This window comes from Labrus bergylta, chromosome 14 (genome assembly GCF_963930695.1).
Source record: "Labrus bergylta chromosome 14, fLabBer1.1, whole genome shotgun sequence".
Classification (NCBI taxonomy): domain Eukaryota; kingdom Metazoa; phylum Chordata; class Actinopteri; order Labriformes; family Labridae; genus Labrus; species Labrus bergylta.
The window spans coordinates 24,984,731-25,005,928 of NC_089208.1; the positions used below are offsets into that span (position 1 = coordinate 24,984,731).

General features: G+C 39.5%; 1 protein-coding gene across 1 annotated transcript; it reads right to left on the bottom strand.

Annotated features, from left to right (window-relative positions):
- Nucleotides 1-11,422: 11,422 nt before the first annotated feature.
- tmprss2 (transmembrane serine protease 2) lies at nt 11,423-20,242 on the bottom strand. Its single transcript, XM_020631167.2, has 14 exons — nt 20,085-20,242; nt 19,009-19,065; nt 18,667-18,859; nt 17,784-17,876; nt 17,577-17,693; nt 17,364-17,493; nt 16,330-16,446; nt 15,215-15,255; nt 14,872-15,040; nt 14,554-14,729; nt 14,309-14,404; nt 12,440-12,582; nt 12,195-12,347; nt 11,423-11,712 (listed from the first exon to the last, which is right to left on the bottom strand). The coding sequence occupies exons 2-14, from the start codon at nt 19,021-19,023 to the stop codon at nt 11,704-11,706; spliced, it is 1,452 nt and encodes a 483-aa protein (XP_020486823.2). The 5' UTR covers nt 19,024-19,065; nt 20,085-20,242; the 3' UTR covers nt 11,423-11,703.
- Nucleotides 20,243-21,198: the final 956 nt, after the last annotated feature.

Genomic DNA, 21,198 nt, shown 5'->3' on the forward strand with positions numbered 1-21,198 from the left:
CCAATGTAGCTGATTTGACAGATGTAGCTGCACAATTAAAAGAAAACACCTTCTGATTATTTTAACAGCTAAAGTTATTATATTTTTCTCCTTAAGAATATTTAAAATCATGATGATTTGACATTTGTGAGTGCATTAAATAAACATGTGTTACATCTGGAGATCAAGTTTTCTTTTCACAGGAGTCTGCGGCACTTCTCACATTTTACAATTACCCGAAAAATGCAGCTTCTACAATTTGGATAAATACAAAGTTTGATCCAAAGTCGACTGGAGTGGATGAAGATCTTGAACACTTTTCACCTCTCCTCTAAAAGGCTTCTTCAGTTCTATACTTAAGTGGACAGAGCTAGAAATTTCAGCCTCTAGCTGTGCCACCAGAAAGTTCCCAGTTGACTTTGAATCAAGCTTCAAATTTACCATTACCTGGATGACTGAGAACATACACAGACATCATACAATTTAGATATTTCATGTTACCATCTGTGAAATATTCAAGCTGTAAGCAAAAAAATGTCTCTCTGGGTCACACTATGACTCAGAGGTTTTGTCCTCAGTGATATTTCCTGAGGTGTACGTGTTTCATAGTGACATGAAGAGGTTAAATCCTACAATAACAGATGACATCTTAATAAAAGGATACATCCCTTTATTTTAAACTAAGACTTTTCCGCTGCTTATGTCTATCATATAGGAAAAAGTTTTAGTAATTTTATATTTTATACTACTGTAAAAGACGTATATGTCATTAATCTTGTAAACTGTATTGGACAGTATCAGTTTTTCTAATTAAATATTAGGAAAAATATCAATTCATCAATGCATCGCAATTATTGTTTTTAAATCAATGTTGAATCGAATCAAATTGAATTGTGAGGCTGTGGACAATACCCAGCTCTATTAAATATATACAGCTCCAAACTAAAATAAAGAAGATAGTTTTACAATGAGGTGCCGTCTGATAGTAAAGTTTAACTTTGTCGCCTGAGGTGAAATATCTAATTGGATTTTAAATGGTGAAACAACATTTCTATTTTAGTAGACATTCAGATTGTATCGGACCGTTTAACTTTTCATACCATTACCTTTACAAACATATCATAACATTGAATCATGCAAAGGTAAAGAAACTGTACTAAAGAAAGAAAAGTTGCAGATGTTAGTTGCTTTGGAGAAATTGCAGATTACTGTTAAAAAAAAAAAATTAAAAAAAAAAGCAGATTTCCCTTCACTGACCCCGGCCAATCTCCTGGACTTTAACGATAGAGTTTCCTTTCTGACCTTTGCTCTGTGTTTAAAAGCTGTGCACACACGTACATGTGTTTGGAGCAGGGCTGCACCCGTAGCTCAATACTGGTTGACCTACAAAACCAGTGAGAGTGCTGATGTTCATCACAACCGCAGGACCCTGGTGTGTCGTAAAGACTCACGCTGATCTGAGAGTCTATGAGGCTTGACGCGTGACATCGACCTCACGGAAGAACAGGGGTGGGGGGGAATAAACACATAACTGCCCAGTAACAAGAGCTCTCTCCTCATTGGCTGCTCAAGAATGTTGCATTGATCATACTCTTTGTGCAAAAAATGACACATGTGGTTTGATCCACGCACACACAAGCAGGATTACAGTATGATGCTCGACACACACAGCAGCGTGTTAGTGCACATGCATGGTCTGAGGCTTAGGCATTCACTGACACACACTCAAATACACACACACGCACACACACCATTATACACACACACACACACACACACACACACACACACACACACACACACACACACACACACAGAACTGGTGAGAACTAGGGCAGAACCACACCAGTAAGCCTCTTTTTTACTTAAACATCCTCTGAGAATTCAGTTTTCTTCCCCACTCCAGATTAGCACTTAGCCCCTAGTAACAGTGCTGTCATTGTGTTGTTCCACGTCACCGTCCACGCTTCATACTTTATATAAACACGGCTTCCTCCAAATTTAGCGGCTGATTTTTGCAGAAGCTTTAGTTTGTGCTTTTAGAGTTCTCTGACAACATGGACATTTGCTGTGTAATCTCAGCTTTTCAGTTTATATCAGTGAAGATATTTTTAGTGATATGGATGTAGGTCTTCAGCTCACCTGGCTTTGAGCGGTAGGATAGTTTGGGATAAAAATGTACCAGGTGACGGAGCCTTTCCAATGGCTGCTCCTGTAAGCGTCAGAACCGCCACATCTATTGAAACTTTGAAATCGCTGCTTAAAACATACCTCTTTGCGTTGGCCTGTAACACAAGTTGAGCCTGACATTTTGATATTTTATTGTCTCTTTTATTATCTTCCTATCTATTGTGGGGGGCGGGGATTACATGGTGTTATTTGTGGGAATGTAAAGATTAATCGTGAGGCATTTAAAAATTGATTCAAATGGGTCAAGATTCACATCGATATTCTGAAAAAAGAATCTCTATAATATGGTGAGCGTCGGCAGCTGCAGAGCAAGATTTAGAAATTGTGGAAGCATTTTGCCTTCCCCAGGACAGAACATGAAAGAGGTGAGACAATAACAGACGAGACAAAACTGTGTGCAAATAATGAAAGAAGACAGAGAACGACACAAATAGCACGACCAACATGATGCAGCATTTAATACACACCATACAAACCACACTGACAAGCAGGTTTGCAGCACGAGTGCAAGAGCCAAAGAGTTCACGAGGTGCATTGTGTCTTCATGAAAAAATCTAATTTTGTAAAATAAATCGTATTGTGAATCGTATTGTTAGTAGAGTGAATCGTTATATCCGTAGTTATTTGTTATGCTTTTATTTCTTCATTTTTGTCTGTTTATATTGTTTGTCTGTTTTGAAGCTGTACACCACTTTGGTGAACTGAGGTTTTTTTTTAATGTGCTATATAAATAAACTTTGACTTGACCAGTTCAACGTAAAAACATTTTGGCTTTTTATTTTATTTTAGCAAAGATTTCTTTAAAAAATAATTTAAGAATAACGTCCAGACTCTAATCAGAAGATGAATGATTTTCAGATTGTAAGTAGCATTTTTTTTGTCCACATCGTCTTCAACCAAAGAATAAAAGGTTGAACCTAAAGTAATATTTTCATTGTTGTTTGGTCTACTTTATTTTACAGACCATAACATTTAAATAAGTGAATAAATACATATTAAACCATATTAAAAAAAACAAAGATACTTGGTGTCCAAAGATGTATGACAATAAAAGGCAGGAAACCGTCTCATCTGTGAGGCCAGAAGTTAAATGTTTGTATTTTTTATTAAACAGGGACACATGCAATGCCCATTGCGTCGTATTTAAAATATAAAGTTGATGCCATACAAAGAGGTTTCTAACCGGCTAATTTGCAATATTATTTTTGTATTAATATTTTTCTGAAACTGTTGATTGTTCATCAAAGGACTGGATTATTTTTCTGTCATTCGTCATATCTATTCTTCTACTCACTTAATAGTTTCTCTACTGATTGTATTTCTTTCAGGGCTGTAACATCCAATAATCCGCTCTGCTGCTTTCATAATACTGTGTAGGATACTGCAGATATAGACTCAGACACTCAGTGATGATTGGCTGCATGGACAGACGGACACAAGCTGGATTTTTGAGGTTTAAAATAAACACAAGTAAAATACATTATTTTGTAAATTATTTCTATATTTTTAACTGTTTAAACATCTGGAGAATGCCACAACATCAGCAAAAAGCAGAGCTTTTTTCAGCATGTTTTTAATACTGATAGGTCAAAACTTACATTTCCTCATTTACATTTACAGAACTAGAAAGAGGTCAGAATGAAATATTTTAACTGACCACAGCACAGGACTGTAAGAACAATGACACAGCTAAAAAATGAAAGGGCAGAAATTTGACTTACGGGGAAAAAAGAGCCAACCAGGGGTCTCCTCAAGTGATGATGACGTTAACTTTGATGCTGATCTACATGTTACAGAAGAAAACAGAAACATGTCATAATTCAGATAAAGAGACTCCTGTGGCACAGCAAAGACAACATCAGTAAACAGTCCTTTAGTACAGTGGTTCTCAAGTGGTGGGTCAGGACTCAAAAGTGGGTCGTGGAGCCGTTTTCAGTGGGTCGCAAATGTGTTCCTGTGGAAAAAAAATGCTGTCAAAAAGAATATGAAGCGCTTTTTAACAAGTCGGTTTCATTCAGTTTCTTTGTTCTATCATGCTTTGTATCGTCTGAGGTCCAAACTGCACTATTTTTCTTCAGATAAATTTGATTGATTTAAAAATATAAGAAATTTGAGTCTGGATTTTTTCATGGAGTAGTTGGTGGGTCCTGAGATTAGACCAGTTGAGAACCTCCTAGACCAAACACATGCATACAACGAGACTAAGCAGGCACTGTCACACGCTTAACAGCTGTGAGTTAGCCCCTAGAACCCAGATGTAGCATCACCCTCTCAGCTGAACTGAAACAGGGTACTAAAAGAACTAGATTAGAGACTAGATCATTTAGGCACAGCAGGACAGAAATGGGAAAAACATTATCACATGCAAAAGCACTAAGCACCTCCACGTTCATGTGCGGTGCATTTTGCTCTGTGACTCTATAGCTCCTCCTCAGCTGAAACATTGAGTCTAGAGAGCTCATTTAGGGATCTGCTGAAAAGACTGTTTGCTCAACACACCGGGGTTCCCGCGCCTGCCCACGCCTCATTTGAGAGGCTACAAGAAAAAAGGCAAATAGATGAAAGGCGGTCCCTCACAGTTGGAGATGATGCACCGAGGGCCCTCTCGCTAAGCAGGCAGCTATTCAAATGAATGGCTAATTGTGGCATCTGTTAACCCACTGAAGAGGTGTCAGAGCGGTATCACGGGCCTGTTAATTGGTACAAACAGGTAGCAGATGTAGACTCTGCGATTGAGCAGCTGCCATTTAGTGAGCCAACCTCCATGAACAGTGATTAGACAGCCAAGCTGATGGAGAGAGATCAAGGAGGAGGAGGAGGAGGAGGAGGAGGAGGAGACATTCACAAACCATTATATCATCAGTATTTGCTACATTTTGCTTGATTTACAGGTTTTGTCTCTTTCTTTGTGACTTTTTGTAAAAGTCATGTATACTATTTTAAACAGATTTTGAGTTCTAATTTTACGTCCCTTATAAGTTTGTTAAGCCGTTTGTCATCATTTTTTAAATTATGAATAGACTGAGTATGTTTTATTATTTGACGAAACAGTTCTTGATTCAGTTTAATTTTGTGGACATAATATGCAGTTAAAAAAGTTACATTTTATCGTATCGCAGTGATATCGTGTCATGACTCAGGTATCGTCATAATATCGTATCGTGGGGCCTCTGGTGATTCCCACCTCTACTATGTTTACATTTCACCTTGCACATCGATGGCTGCGTTAGCTGATAAACAAAAACGTAAAATGAAAAATAAAAACTTTACTCTAATGTGTCTGTTTGATTTATGAAACACGTAATGACACTTTTCTGAGAACAGTCCATGGAGGTCACAGTGGACAACACTGTGAAACAACAACATGAGCTAAAGACGTCAAATCCATGCGAGTGATTCAAGGCTCCGTCTCTTTCTGTACACATGTTGCTTGAAGGTTATGAAGACAAAACTTCAAGGGGTAATGTTGATAACTTTTACTTTATCAGCGACTTGATGCTCCAAGACAACTGAACTTGTGTGATGTACAAGCTAAACTAAAATACAGTTTCAAAAGTATTTCTCTGTTACTACAATTACTGCTGCTTACCGGACCACTAGATACATTACTTCATCACATGCATCATGCAAACAGAAGTGTTTCAAAAGCAACTTAGTATTAACTCACTCCTTACACAGGAGCAATACAATGCTCTCAGGACTCAATAATTTGACTGACATTAAATTGAAAAGTTAACAAAATTCTAATCCACAGTGGTAAGCTTATATTTTTGTCTTACTGACTGAATGAATGATGTGGTAAAGAGTCAGCCTGAGGGCCTCACTATTATAGCCTAATAAAGTTTGAGTCATGCTTACTTCCTGCCAGCAGATTGTAATAAAAGCTTGTGACGACCCTCCACATCTGTAAGTGTTCTCGAGCTGCGTGTTCTTCTTTTTGTTGTAGGTTCCTGTCAAGGCGGGGGATGAGCTACACCTGAGGGCTACAGTCCTCATCCATATAATCCTCCTTTCCAGGCAGACTGTGTGAACATCAGGGCGTGGATGTTTCTGTTTTTTTGTTTAACAATGATTTTATTATTTTGTAAATAAGTGTTGGTGTTATTTTGTCATACAACTCGTCTTCAAGTCCTATTTTTGTGGCAGCCTAAAAGCCGGGTTGTATCTCCTGTATTAAAACGAAATGTTTTCATAAATACAACATCTGTCATATTTCTTCTCAAATGATGCCCTGTGCAGGATGTCACATAGTTAACCTTTTTTTCCATATTGTTGTGATTGATAATCACAGCAGCACATTCTTTGATATCTTAACATTTACCTAGTCCAGTACATGTTATCATATATACAAAGCCGGTGTCTGGACTGGTCCTTACCTTATTTGGTACCTGTTCCTAGACTCCTCTCCTACTCTCTCTCTTAGTGATTCTGAGCTGGGTTGGCCTCTTCTTGCTGGAGAAGCTGTTGGGATCTCCCTCTCTGCTGCCACTTCAGAATGTGCAGAATGTACAGAATAAAGTCAGACAGGATTGATTGTGTTGCCATGTTTTTTTGGTGCAAAATTTTAAAATTAGGCTGGAGGTTGTTATTGTGAGTTTAACTGTTACAAATGTTCCCATGTAATGATTTTAAAAGTCACACACACACACACACACACACACACACACACACACACACACACACACACACACACATTTCCTTAAAATAAAAATAATAATTTCTGTACATGCACAATATGTTCCTGACTGACATCTCCCTCACCCTAGTCAATACTAAGGTGGGATAATTTAACACATGTATGTTTTCTTTAGACCATAAATGACAGAAAGCTGCATAACATTTGTCTTGTCTTATCAATGAAAGCATGTGTAGTAACAAAAATAACATAAACTATGGTTGTGACCCATCTTGAGGCCTGTACAGTCAATCTCGCAGCAGCAGAGAGCATCAGATAATGCTCTCAATGACTTAATATTATACAACAATGAACTCATTCACTCAATGTAACACCACTATAGTTGAATTGTACTCACTCCATTTGCAGTGTAAGAATTTTAAGGAAACAGTCTTTTTTGATGCTCTATTTCAAAACCTTAAAACAGGATTTTAAGCATTGCATTGTTAATCTATGGGCGTTTAATAATTCAATTGGCGTGTAACAAGCACCCAGCTTTGTGGCTCTGCGCATGCTCAGTAGCTCATTCGCGACATAACACTTGACTGAATCTATCAAGGTTTTAGACAAAACAAAAATTATGTAAAACAGGCACAAGGCTCAGAAAATTCTGGCATTTTCTCTGCAAGTGACCTAGTAAACAAAGCAAGCAGCCAATACTAGCAACACAAGATCCTTAGTCTTCAATAAATACACAATAAAACTGCTGCTTGAATTAACGTTACCATAGCAACACTGTAGGAAATGTTTTGCTAGCTTACCAGATATGTTTGCCAACACGCACACACACAGTAACAACAAAAGTAAAGCTACATGTTTATGTGTCACAGCTGATGCATATGGCAGACTTTATATCACCAGCTTACCTGTGAGATGTCACGTTTTTATTTGGAAGTTAGTTTTTTGGGGGTGCTCATACGAACGTCCATTATGTTTCCCGCGCAACTAACCTGCTTCAATTCATGAGATCAAACAGCGACAGCGACACCTGCAGGTGAATGATGAGTACTACAGAGACTCAAAAGAAGAACACCAGTCACACACAAATGGTGACATATTTGTAGAAAACAAACTGAGCAATCATTCATTCATTCATTCATTCGACCTTTGTTTATCGAAGGGTAATGGCAGTGTCAATGATGTCTAGAGTGAAATTCAAACTAATATGATTAAAAAGAAAGAAAAAAATAATAAATTATTAGCAATGGGAAATTATGACATTCATGTGACACATTTCATGTTCTCCGGGAGTTGTTTGCTTTCTTTTGCAAATTGAAAATGTGCATATAAACATGCCTTCAAAGTCAACACATGAAACATATAATACACCCCCTCCCGTTTGCCACCAAGAACTCTGGACAAATAACTCTGAAGCTATCTATTCAAAAGTACACTCAGTTCACATTGCACATATTGCACATTTCAAGTTTACGTTTTCTTTTAATTTAATTTTATTTACCACTTTGTTTTGTACCTTTTGCACTATTTAGAATTTATTACTGTAAATAATATTTAGCTTATTTTACCATATTTTATTTTATCTATTTTACGTTATTTGATTTTATCTTATTTTACCTTATTTTGGTTATATTGCACCGTGGGACGGACACAAACGCAATTTCGATTCCACTGTATGTCTGGCATATTTTAAAATTGACAATAAAGTTGACTTTGACTTTGACTTTGACTACACTTTGCTAAACAAATTCACAGTGCAGTAACAACATAGACATGAACACAAATCAAAAGGGCTCACGTACATTATTTCCACTCATAGGACTTTCAAATCTATTTCCTCAACATTAAAACATATTTAGTTGTGCAACATGTTGTGCTGCAACTTCTGTGAGAGATGCTCTTTCCCCCTGATGTGCTCCAAACACAACGGTCTACTAGTACTTTCATATTTCTAAAGTCAAACAATGGAAACTGTTCCAACATGTTTTACTCCTTGTTTATGGTCCAGTCAGTCAGGTGAGATCAAAAATGTGTAAGAATTCAGAGACATGACCAAACAGCCAAGTTAGGCGAGGACAACATCATAACATGATCAAAAATATGTTTAATGTTGATTATATCACATCATTTAAAATAACACAAATACACTACAGGACATAAACACATCTAAAAGTAAAACTATCCCAGTTTAAACTAACCTGGATAATCTCAGACACAGCAAGAAACACATTTTATTTTGCATTCATTTACATGAGGTTTGTCTCTCAGACAACTTTGTAAAATGCGTCACAAGACTTAATATAACCCACTATCCTTGTTCAAACACAACTTTTAGGTACATCAATAAGAGGTGAAGAAGCCTTTTCTTCTGAGTCTGTGGTTACAAGTCATGTGTTGTTCTTTCTCTGTCTTTATCACTTCCTTTTCACATCCACATCATCTTTAATTGTATGCTTTAAAACCCGCATTCCCAGATCTGATCAGATATCAGATGACATCCCATGAGTCATTTTAGTTGTTAAAGTCTAACCAGACTCTTGTGGCACTTCTTTGGAGCCCACCTGACACAGGGGGCGGCGGTAGCTGGGAGATGTGCCAGTCCACTTCCTGAACACTGCCAAGGTGCCCTTGAGCAAGGCACCTAACCCCCCCACCAGCTCAGGAGCTCCCTCACTCTGAAACCTCTCCATTAGTGCATGTCCATAGGATCCTGTTTGTGCATGTGTGTGTATTTCAGCCTATGTTTGTGTAGCATGTTAACTAGACAGAGTGTAAAAACAAATTTCCCCTCACGGGATCAATAAAGTATACATTATTATAAAAGGGGTTTCATGATAATAAGGAAATAAAGCGCGGTGTGTGGAGGCTTTAGTCCTCCGGGCGGGCCCGGGTTTGAATCTGGCCTGTGGCTGCATGCCATTCCCCACTCTCTCTCTCCCTGATTTCTGACTTCATCCACTGTCCTATCTCTACAATAAAGACACAAAAAGCCTCAGAATACATCTTTTAAAAAAAGTTTTGTTCTCATCACATATCCAAAGTTTTATGGAGACACACAAAGAGGCTGAGCTCTAGCTCTGGACATCACTAAAAACAAGTGCTGAGACTTCTGAAGTGACTTCATAAAGGGTTACTCTGGGTTAGATCTTGACCACAGGAGCTCTGTAAGTAAACACAAGGTGTTTGAATTCAGATATCAAATATTACCACCTATTCAAATGTACTCAATTTAACCTTGTAAAGTAGGCTACACATTTCCAAGTAAGACAGAAGAAAATATATAGTTTACTATACTAAGTCAATAACAAGAGGAAAAAAATATAATTGACAGGAATTGTCATTTGAAAACAGATTAAGGAAAGAGTTCAAACACTGACCTTTCTCAGAAGTGAACTGCTTCCTGCTTGAGTCACACATCACGTGCAGACGTACAGTAGATAGTGCAGACACGTGCACGCTTTACTGTTTATTATCAGACACACAGTGACCTACAAACCAACATTGTGGCAGTAAACGTCAAGTGAGGCACGTCAGCGTCATTAAGCTGTAAATATGACACACACAGGAGAGGTCATAAATGTTTAAAGACTAAGCATCGAAGTTTATTCTTCAGCTCGGAGGCAAATAATCTCACTAATCATCTTCTGCCCTTTTAATCACATCTCTCAGTCTTCCTCAGCAGATGGAGTTTTGCAGCCAGACAACCCAGCCGAACATAGTTTGTGTTTGACGTCTATATGGCTCCGACCTAATCACTTCTCACAGTTTCAATTTACCTGCAGACATTTAAGGAGTGATGGGATGATATTTAAACCCCTCAGTCGGAGCCTACAGGTGGATGCTGGGGTGGAGGAGGTGGGGCGGAGCACGAGTGCTGTACTGCTGCAGGTCAGAGCAATGAAAGAGCAAACAGGGAGGGACGGGAAATCTTGCATCTTAAATAGACTAATTAGAAAGAGGTGTTGTCAGGTGATTGTTAAGAATGAAGCATGTCAAGTCTGAAATCAGTGCAGCTCGAGCTGACAGCCTGAACTAGCTCGCAGGCGTCGCCTCGTTTATTGTAAAGAGGTTGAAGCAGGAAGTAATGTGGGTTGAACCTTCTGGCAAAAAAAGAGTTCAGTCAGTATCACTTTTTCAAGTAAATTACTTTTTCACAATTATTTGTATTTGGCGGTATGGCTCTGTCTGGGAGATAAGCAGGCACACCCAAACAGAGCAGGCATCAATGACAAGCATGTCATTGATTAAGTCAGAACAGCAGAAAAGGAGGAGCTGGGGTGGAGGAGAGTTGCAAATGTGGCTTGCAAAGGGAGCAGCAGTTTAAATAAGGCGGCATATGTACTATTTGGCCAATAGGACGCTTTGACGCAAATCAGCTGGCCATCAGCTGATGCAGCTTGCGTGAGATCAGCTGTTACCAAAACTCAGGCCTGATAGTAGAGCGTGATGCCGTGACCTGCCTAAACTAACGCTACGCTCCATATTTAGATACATGTTTTGCAGGTGCATTGTAGAGTGTGCATTATGTTCTGCAGTAGGAGTCAAACTTGGCTTGAAATGTTTGCTTCATCAGTCGGGATCAAAGCAGATAAGTGAAGAAAAATAACTCAGAAACGAAACCTCTTTGAGCAAATGTTGTTTTATTACTGCAAATAAATAGTTTGATTCTGTTCAAGACAAACATTTAAGCTGAGCTAGACTATAAAAAACAATTAAAGATCGCATCCATTTCATTTATACATTCCTTCGGCTTTGTGTTTTTATTTTATTAAAAAAAATGTTTCTTGATCAGTAAGTTTCCTCAGAGCCTTAGATTTAAAGTGCATAGTCTGTTCGAAGGTAAGAACGGCCGATTCATACAAAATGTGGGTTTATCTTCATGTTGACCAGGAACTCATCAGTCACTCATTCTGTGGAGATAAAAAACAAACATATTTAATAAAAATTAATTAAACCTGTAGACAATAAGAGTCCACGTCTTATGCAAAGTTTAATAATAATAATAATTTTATACTTTATTGATCCTGTGAGGGGAAATTCGCTTTTACACTCTGTCTAGTTAACATGTTACACAAACATAGGCCGAAAGGTACACACATGCACAAACAGGATCCTATGGACATGCACTAATGGAGAGGTTTCAGAGTGAGGGGGCTGCCCACAGTGGGTGCTCCTGGGTTGGTGGGGGGGGGTTAGGTGCCTTGCTCAAGGGCACCTCGGCAATGCTCAGGAAGTGGACTGGCACCTCTCCAGCTACCAGACCAATTTCCGGAAGTCCCTACAGACTGAGCTACTGCCGCCCCAGAAAGTTTGTACAGATTACCGGGCACAGATGTAGAGTCTATATCGATGCCACAGAGTCTTCCATCTATATAGCATTGTCATACTTTACCTGCATTTGTGTATACACCCAGTCGATAAAATAGGTAACGTTGCCGTAGACACCTGGCTTGTTCCTCCAAGCACATCCAATCCCCCAGCTGGTGTCCCCTGCCAGCCACCATACATTCCCCTCCTTGACCACCAGGGGTCCTCCACTGTCACCCTGCAGCCCACAGGACATAATAACATCCTTTAGTGTGAATGTGTGGGTGTATGTGTGTGCGTGAGGGCCAGAAAGATTCATCTCAGACTAACCTGACACGAATCGACTCCTCCCTCCAGTTTACCGGCACAGATCATCGTCTCGCTGACTTGTCCGTCCAACACCCGAGGTATGTTACAGGTCTCTCTTTTGTAAATGGTCACCTGAGCCTGATTCATTTTGTCCGGGGATGGTCCTGTGATAAAAAAACAATATACCCTCAGTTAGCTCAGTGATGTATTAAAAAAAGCTCATTTCTTTTTTGTCCTTTAAGCTTTAAAGACAGGTGAACCTTGACACGTTAACAAATAATCTACAGGAAGGAATAGCAGGAAGTACTCAGAAATGATTGTGTTCAGTATGCTCTCAATTTCACTAGCCATAGAAAGTTGGATATCCTGTTGTAGCCTTCAACTGATAAGGGGTACGGCTGGCAAACCATTAAAGACGTGTACCAAATATAAAGAGAGAGAAAAGCAATGATGAATAAACTACAGGTGTTCTTTACAGTTAATGCTAACGAAGCACAATGTTCATTTCCAAGGCTTCAAGGCCAGTGTCCACAGTGCTCGCGTCCTCCGTTTCCGAGTGCTTCTCACCAGCGTTCATTGTTGCTGGGTTATGACAGTAAACTTCTGGCTGCTTCTCTCAGTAATGTCCGTAAGGTGTTTTTTTTTTTTTTTAGTTTAAATACATTTTAAATATCTCTGTGTCAATAATATTTGCTTTAACTTCAGGAAATATCACAAAGAAAACTTGAAGGAGTCGTGTCCTGGCATCAGCAGATCTACACCTGGAAATGATACCCTCAAAAGGACGAGTCAGACTAGCATCTCCTTCGACATTGTTGTTGACAAAGCTGATGTTGGAAGTCCGGCCCCGCCTTGATTCTGATTGGTCAGTAAGGGAGAAGTGACATTGACGAGCACGGCTGCTCCGGGCGCTGAGCGCTGAACTACATTGGTTTTGTTTTGAAACTGAGCGCTGCCAGTGCAGACAGCTTTGTCTGTGTGTACACAGACCGTAAATCAAATAATTATGTAGTCATGTTATTTTCCATTCTTTCATTATATGTAAACAAACTGTATTTTGTAGTAACATGTAAAGGCCAAAGTATTCTTTTGCGTTCTCAGGACCTCTTTATGCTCTTTGTCCCAAACGCTCGGACAGAAATTGGGAAAAGGGCTTTTGGGTATTCTGAACCCTCAGCCTGGAATCTGTTGCAGAATGACTTAAAGCTCAAGGAGCTGGTGTCCTTAAATGTTTTTTAAATCTAAAATGAAAAACATGCAAGCAGATTCTACAGGATGTCGATGTTTTAGCTCGGCTGTTTGAACAACTGATTCCCAGATATGACTCATAGATGGTTCTATTTTAATCCAAAATTTAATGTTTTGTAAATTGTACTGTGTCTCTCTTTGTATTTCCGTCTGTAACTTTGTGTTTTTGATGCTGCCTGTCTTGGCCAGGTCTCCCTTGAAAAAGAGGTTTTTAATCTCAATGGGACCAACCTGGTTAAATAAAGGTTAAATATATATATATTTTTTTAATTTTCTCTAAAACATGTGACTGCAAATGTTTCAAAATTGTCTTGTTAAGAAAAACAGGAATTCTGTCGAGGGTTTTTCATTTGAAACAAGCACATGTAATAAAACCATCTTAAGGCAGGAACTTCAATAGGTCAAAGAAGAGTGGATCAGGAAGCAGCCATGTTGTTAAACACTGCAGCTTCATAAGTCGCCCAATTCATAAGATGATGAGAATGTAAGAGGCTCCCCTTATGTGCTTATTGTCTTCACGCTGTCCTGACATATTATAAAGAGTGTGACAGTCGGTTTCAAGTGGAGGTTTAATGTGATGGATCACTAAAACTAATACAGGACCAACACATTCAAAACTACACCATCAATCATCCGGCTCACCAGATGAGCGTAAAGCTCCCCATCCTGTAATCCAGGCCTGACGTTCAGCAGAGAGGACAACGTTGATGTTGGGCAGACACACAGGCCTCACCATGTCTAAAACACACACACACACACACGCACGCACGCACGCACGCACGCACGCACACACACACAGGTAGTTTATAGTCTCGCTGCAGTAATGAACTCACAGCTCGTACCATTATTTACTACATGAATTGAGAGTTTTATGAGGTGGAACTTACTTGAAAAAGTCAGAGGTGAACTGAGCTTTAAGAGAGCAATGTCATTGTCATTCGTTAGCGTGTCAAACTTTTCATGAGTGATGATTTTGCGGACAGTTTTGCTGTCACCAAGGCTCATTCTGATCAAGCTCACGTCACCAGAGTATACTCGCCACCTTCCAGTATAGGAGAAAGCACTGAGTGGGAAAATAACAAACAGGGAGAACACAAATATCAGATTCCTTACTGAATGACCGTCAAAATGAAATAATAATTAATAATAATAACGAGAACAAATGAACTAATGGTATGAAGCTGTGCTCAGGTGTAGAGACTCACTCTTGGAAGCAGTGTGCAGCAGAGAGGATCCATTCAGGGCTGATAATGGAGCCCCCACAAGCGTGTTGACCATCAATTTGGAGACTGACCTGCCACGGCCAGGCCCCGTTCACTGCCTCCGTACCACCGACGATACGAGAGCTGGGTGCTGCTGAACTCTCACCACATTCTGGGGACGAGGGGTGAACAAAATGAAAAAAAATAAAAAATGATGTTAGGTTAACGATCGCATGTATTTGGCCCCCTTACAGAGAAAGGGTACAACTAATAAAAACATAACAAATTACAAAAATGAATGAGGATGTCAGTTGTGTAATAGTGTCCCGGTGTAGAAGTAACTTACCAATACATTTAAGGCTGACAGCTCTGACTGAGCAACCCTTGCTGCAACGGAAAAGAGGACAATAGGTTAAAAAAAAAAGCAAAAAAAAGAGAGCAGTAAATCCAACGTTAGGGAATATTATTGTATAATTCACACTATGTAGATAGTTGGACTGCTACGAAGCCCCTGAAGTCCCAAAAGGTAAAAAAATATATATATCTTAAACACATAAAATATGTTTTTGTACTTTTTGGGAATTTAGGGGCTCCGTAGATTGCAACTAGTGCCGATACTTTGCATTTGAATCATCATAGCAAGAGGATCATGCAGAACATACAAACTGTAAAGAAAGACTCCCTCTAACACAAAGAAACATTTCATTTAAACATGTCATGAAACTATTCTGATACACACCTAAGAACATTTATATATCGAGCATATCAGATGGAGTCTTGCGAACTGAAACATGATTCACAGTATTTGTCCAAACAGATGAAGCACAAGCAGTCTGTGTGTGGATATTATCAAGAATGTTAGGACTTTTTTTTTAACACATTTGCAGATTCATGCACGCATTTTTGGATCCATTAACACATTTACTTGTTTTGCTTTTTTTGCAGTAATGTCTCCACAGCTGTCAGCTGCCCTGAGGTTTGTTAGTTTGCACCTAATCCTGCCCTTCTGCGTTGTGATTGGCTGGCACTCATTGACGTGAAAAGATCATCATTTGAGTTCAAATATGAAGTGTATGTTGACATTTGGTTTCACAGAGAACACAAACTGTGCTGTCCTGTGTGAAAGTTTTCTACCCAGTCACAGCGCAGTGTAATTAGGCTGAGCTCTGAAGACGCTATGTTTCCGAGCATGATGGTTTCAAAACGACAAAAAAGTGAGGAGAGTGTGGTTGTGCAGAAGACCATGTGGTAAAAAAGAACAACTCTTCTGCTATTGTGATATAGACTGACAGACGATATGTGCAAACACAGGTGTGAAACATGCCGCACAGTCGACAGAATAAGGAACCATCGTGCATCAATATGCAAACTTAAATATTTATTTATTTATTGCACATCACATCTTCAGGGAAATATAGAACAATGTAATCACACATCACCCTGCAGTCACGGTGGTGTTACCTGTGCATGAGCTGTGACTGTATGCGTGAGCCGTGGTTACTTTCAGACTTCAGCTTCATGTACCCGTCAGAGGCCACAGATCCTGCGTTGGTTTGTGTGGAGGACACATAATCAGTCCTGTGAGATGGAAAACATGAAAAGAAAATCAGCCAACTGTGATAGACATCTAATAGATCTATTGATATTCAGCCTTAAAGGTCATATATTCTCCTCCTTTTCATCCAGTTTAAATAAGTCTCAGAGCTCCTTAAAACATGTCTGTGAAGTTTCTTGTAGTAAATCCACTCTGATCCTGTATTTGATCATGTCTATAAACCCCTCTATTTCAGCCCTGCTAAGAACAGGCTGTTTCTGTGTCTGTACCTTTAAATGTAAATGAGCTGTGTTTGACCACGCCCCCTCTCTGGAAGAGGATCTGACTCGGGCTTTCCATGATCTATTGTTTACGGTGAGAAGGCAGACTCAGAAGGCAAAAACTCAGTGGGGGGCAACCAGTGTTGATTATTATTTCCTTTTTTTTCCCACCCCAAGCGGATCTCCTTTTAATTTTCCTTCATTGAGAAATTTTGGTTTTCACAGGAATAATGCTGCAACGCTTAGCAGGACATTGAGAGTGAGTGCTGTCAGATGGGGCCCAATTAGGCAGGTTTCCTACTGTCGTTGCAAAATTTGTACATTATGAGGCAATGCTTTGGTTTAAAGTTTGTCAGCCTGGGGCCCCAAGCAGTTGCCTGCCTTGCCTGTTGACAAGCAGCGCCTGAGCTGTGGGAGTGTTAACCAACTGCGAGATAGGTTACCGCCCTTTGTGATGTCATGAAGGGAAAATCTCCAAACAGCCTGTTTGAGCACAAAGACGGAGAGGATGGACTTTTCTCATAATTGGGGGGTTTGTAGACAGACTAGGGGAACATATTAGTTTTGGAAAACCATGGTGAAGTGTATTGTGCATAATATGTGACCTTTAACCTTTTCAGTCACTGTGGTACTTCTACAGAGGGGGTAGCAAAAACATCCATCCAGAAGACTAGCTTCACCTCTTGTATCCGATGTGTTCACACACAGCTCGCCCATAGTTGTTGTCCCAGTTTTCAGCGCACACCGGCATCCACTTCTGGTTGTCAGAGGAGAAACTTTCCAGCAGGAAGTTTGTCCCACGAAGCCGAACTGTGACGCAGACAGAACGGTGCTTTAGTAACTCGGCTTTATAACTATGTGTAATGTTTAGGGTTTTTGATTGAATGTCTTACAGCACCGAGCTTCATCTTCTCCATGAGTACAGTCCTTCACTCCGTCACACCACTGAGACATACTCAGACACTTCCCTCCAGTCTGACACGACCTCCCCAGTAAACACTGGTAATATACTGAACAAACACATGTACACATAAATACAGGAACACACAGGTTTCTGATGATCTTTCACGCGATGACTAAAAATATTTTCATAAACTTACAGAAGTACCAGAGCAGGAGTGCGATAACTGCCAGGACAAGGAGCACACACAGGGATGCACACAGAATGATTTTCCCGTGGCATTTCTTTCTACCTGTAAGGCAAGATACAAAAAGATTCACTGACAGAACTGATACGAGTTATTTTAAGTGTTACATAATAGAATGCAAATTACAGGCCTTATAGGATTTACATCTACTTCAACATGCAAATATCCGGCTTAGAAGACACTGAACTACAGACATGACATGCCAGAAATTCACTGAGGTTCAAAAGTCGGACACAGTCTTAAATTCTTTCAGCATTTTATGTTTTTTATTGCACCAATGTCTGTCCATGTTTTGAAATGAACACTAGGGTCACCTGTGCAATTGTGGAAAAATAGAACAGGAAATGATGTGCAATAAAAGATAAAACAATAGCATCACAACAGAGTCATAAAGCAAGATCACTTCTGTATAATAGCGCTATATATGACTTGGCACTATACAAATAAAGATTGCTCGGCCGATTGATTGATCAAATTGTTTCTAGTATAAAAGGTTTTTATTTGGAAAGGAATAAGATGTACTTTCTGCCTATGTCACTCACAATCAACAGTCTGAGTCATGTTCAGTGTTTAAATCATAAATATGGGGCAGAGGTAGCCTAGTTGTTAGTGCGTGCGCCCTCTGTACAGAGCGGAGCAGGTTTGAATCCGAGCTGAAGCTCCCTTCCTGCATGTCGTTCCCCCCTCTATCTCTCTCTCTCTCTCTCTCTCTCTCTCTCTCTCTCTCTCTCTCTCTCTCTCCCTCCCTGGTTTCTGACTATAGCCAAGGATTAAGAGAAGGTCAATATTTACCCATGGTTCACAAAGGATACAGGTGGATCAAACATTACTGTACCTTTCGTTTGTCCTGTGTTCTGAGGTATTCCAGGTGTTACAGTCTGGTGTGTGTTGATGGGACTCGGAGCGGTGGCGACATAGCTGGGGGTCTGATGAGGGACGGTGGGGTATATACTCTGTTGTGGGTTGTATGGTGGGTGTCTGACTTCATCGTGCTGATACGCGATGTTGTCATAGGTGGGAACATGAGCCTGCAGGTAGAGCGAAGACATTAAAGCAACACAACTTTCAAAAGAATTAGGGATGCGACACAAATACCTTCACACTAAGAAATCATACATGAGAAGTAATTTATATCAATATATCAATTCAAAAAGAGACGATATGATACTGAACTTACCTGATTATCATTCATGATGAAACTGGTGTCAGTGCGCAGTGAGGTAGAACGTCAAACCTGAACAAGGTTAAAATGTTACTAAACAACAAACTATTAATAAAGAACCGGCCCTGTTATGATGCACACACTTTGGACTAAGTGTATGATTAATTAAAGCAATATTAATTTACCAAAATACATTTTTCTGACAGCTTTTATGAGCATGACGAGGTCAAAAAGCTCCAGCAACACTTGCAGTATGACGATCAACTTTTTTCACTTCCTCAGCTTTTATTAGCATGTAAGATCACAAGAACACACTGCAAAGAGTCAAATCAAAACAAATGTATTTGTTCATTTCTGGTGACAAATATCTCATTACAGGGGCACCAGTTGCCAAGTGGTTAGTGCGTGTTAAGTGTGTGGCCGGGGTTCAAATCCAGCCCGTGGCTCCTTCCCTGCATGTCTTTCTCCACTTTCTCTCTGCTCCTGATTTCTGACTGTATCCACTGTCCTATCTCTCAGTCAAAGGCACAAAAACTAAGTCCTTATAAACATCTTATACAAGATATCACAAGCAAAAAATAAGGTTTGGATTGCTTGTAATGAGTAAAAAATATCTCTGGAAGCAGCAAGCAAAGTGTCCTTACTGGACCTGTCTTGAAATAAGGTGTACTCCCTTATTTGGAGAGCAGGTGTTTGCTTGTTACATCTTAAAGTAAGATTTGTATCTTGACCTGTCAGGTGAGTGTGTATTATTATAAGTGTAGTGAGATATTTTTGATTAGAAACTAGAAATATTCTCTAGTTGAGATTTGGGTGTTTGCAGCACATAAAAACCCTAACTTTGTGTTTTTGCTGCTGACTGTCTCGGCCAGGTCTCCCTTGGAAAAGAGGTTCTTAATCTCAATAGAACAACCTGATTAAATAAAGGTAAATATAAAGAATTAAAATATAAAAACAACCTAAATATATCAATACTGATCTGCCCCGCCGAACAAACACTGAGTAACTTTTAACAAACAAGCAATAAGTGTATTGAAGAGCTGTTCCACATTTCTTCAGTTAATCAGAAATAGAACAAGTAAAATGCTCACCTCAGCAGGTAGACTCACACAAACTGTTTGAGTGTTGAGGTAACACAAACTTGTGTGCACACTTTGACGAGAAAATATTGATCAAATTCTTTGAAATTCCTCCAGCGCTCAGTTATCCTGTCTGTCCCTGCACCCTCTCTCTCTCTCTCTCTCTGTTTCTAGCTCTCTCCATTCCTCCATGTAATCATCAGCCATAACCACACCTTCCCTCCCGTGTGCACAGGCCAGCCTGTTGTGAGCCTCTCCGTTTACACAACACTTGACATGAGCAAACAGCCGGTATCGACTAACTACAAAACTGATTCTCGTTATTTCTGTTCAGGACTTCAGGCGAGGTTAATCAAGTGAATTTTGATATTGAATTATATAACAAGTTACCCAACGTGCTGTACAAAAACTGTGAATGTGATTCTCATGAATCATTATCCCATTTTCAAATGAGAGGTTAATGGTCACTTTGCACATCACTTCAAACATTGGTCCTGATACCTGCAGATTAAATTTGAGTGTGATGCAAACTCTGACTGTGCTGCATAAGAGCAAACAGAACTCCTTTTCAAATAGTCGACTCTCTCAATAAATCTAGTGTCAAATATGCTTCTCTTTATTAAATCTGCATGTCCTTCAAATACAGCATATAAATATTGCATAACATCGAGGAAATTAAAACTTTCCATGAGTCATTAGGCAGTTTCTTTAAAGTGATTAACGTGAGTCAAAGCTGTCCCTCCTGTTAGAAGAAGGGATGGGGAAAAGGTGACGCATGTCCCTGCTTGTTTGACATAGCAGAATCTATCATACAGCTCAAGAATCGTTCAAGGTAGAAGTCAAGTGAAAAGCATATTTAGACTTGGTTCTTACTCTGTGCATGTTATTGTTGTCTCTCCTAAAGAGCAGCGTCCCCTGTGTTTAATCAGTAACGTCCATTCAAACTATTCAAAAATGCTGATGACCAAAGGACTGCGTTAATCTTTAACTCTGTGTTTGAGTTCACTTAAAGGAGAATAATGGAAGAAAAAAGACTTCCAGTTAGACGTTGTGGAACATAATGTACCAAAAAAAGTGTTAGAAAACTGTCCTTTGGATTCTTTTTTATAAATTATATAAATATGTA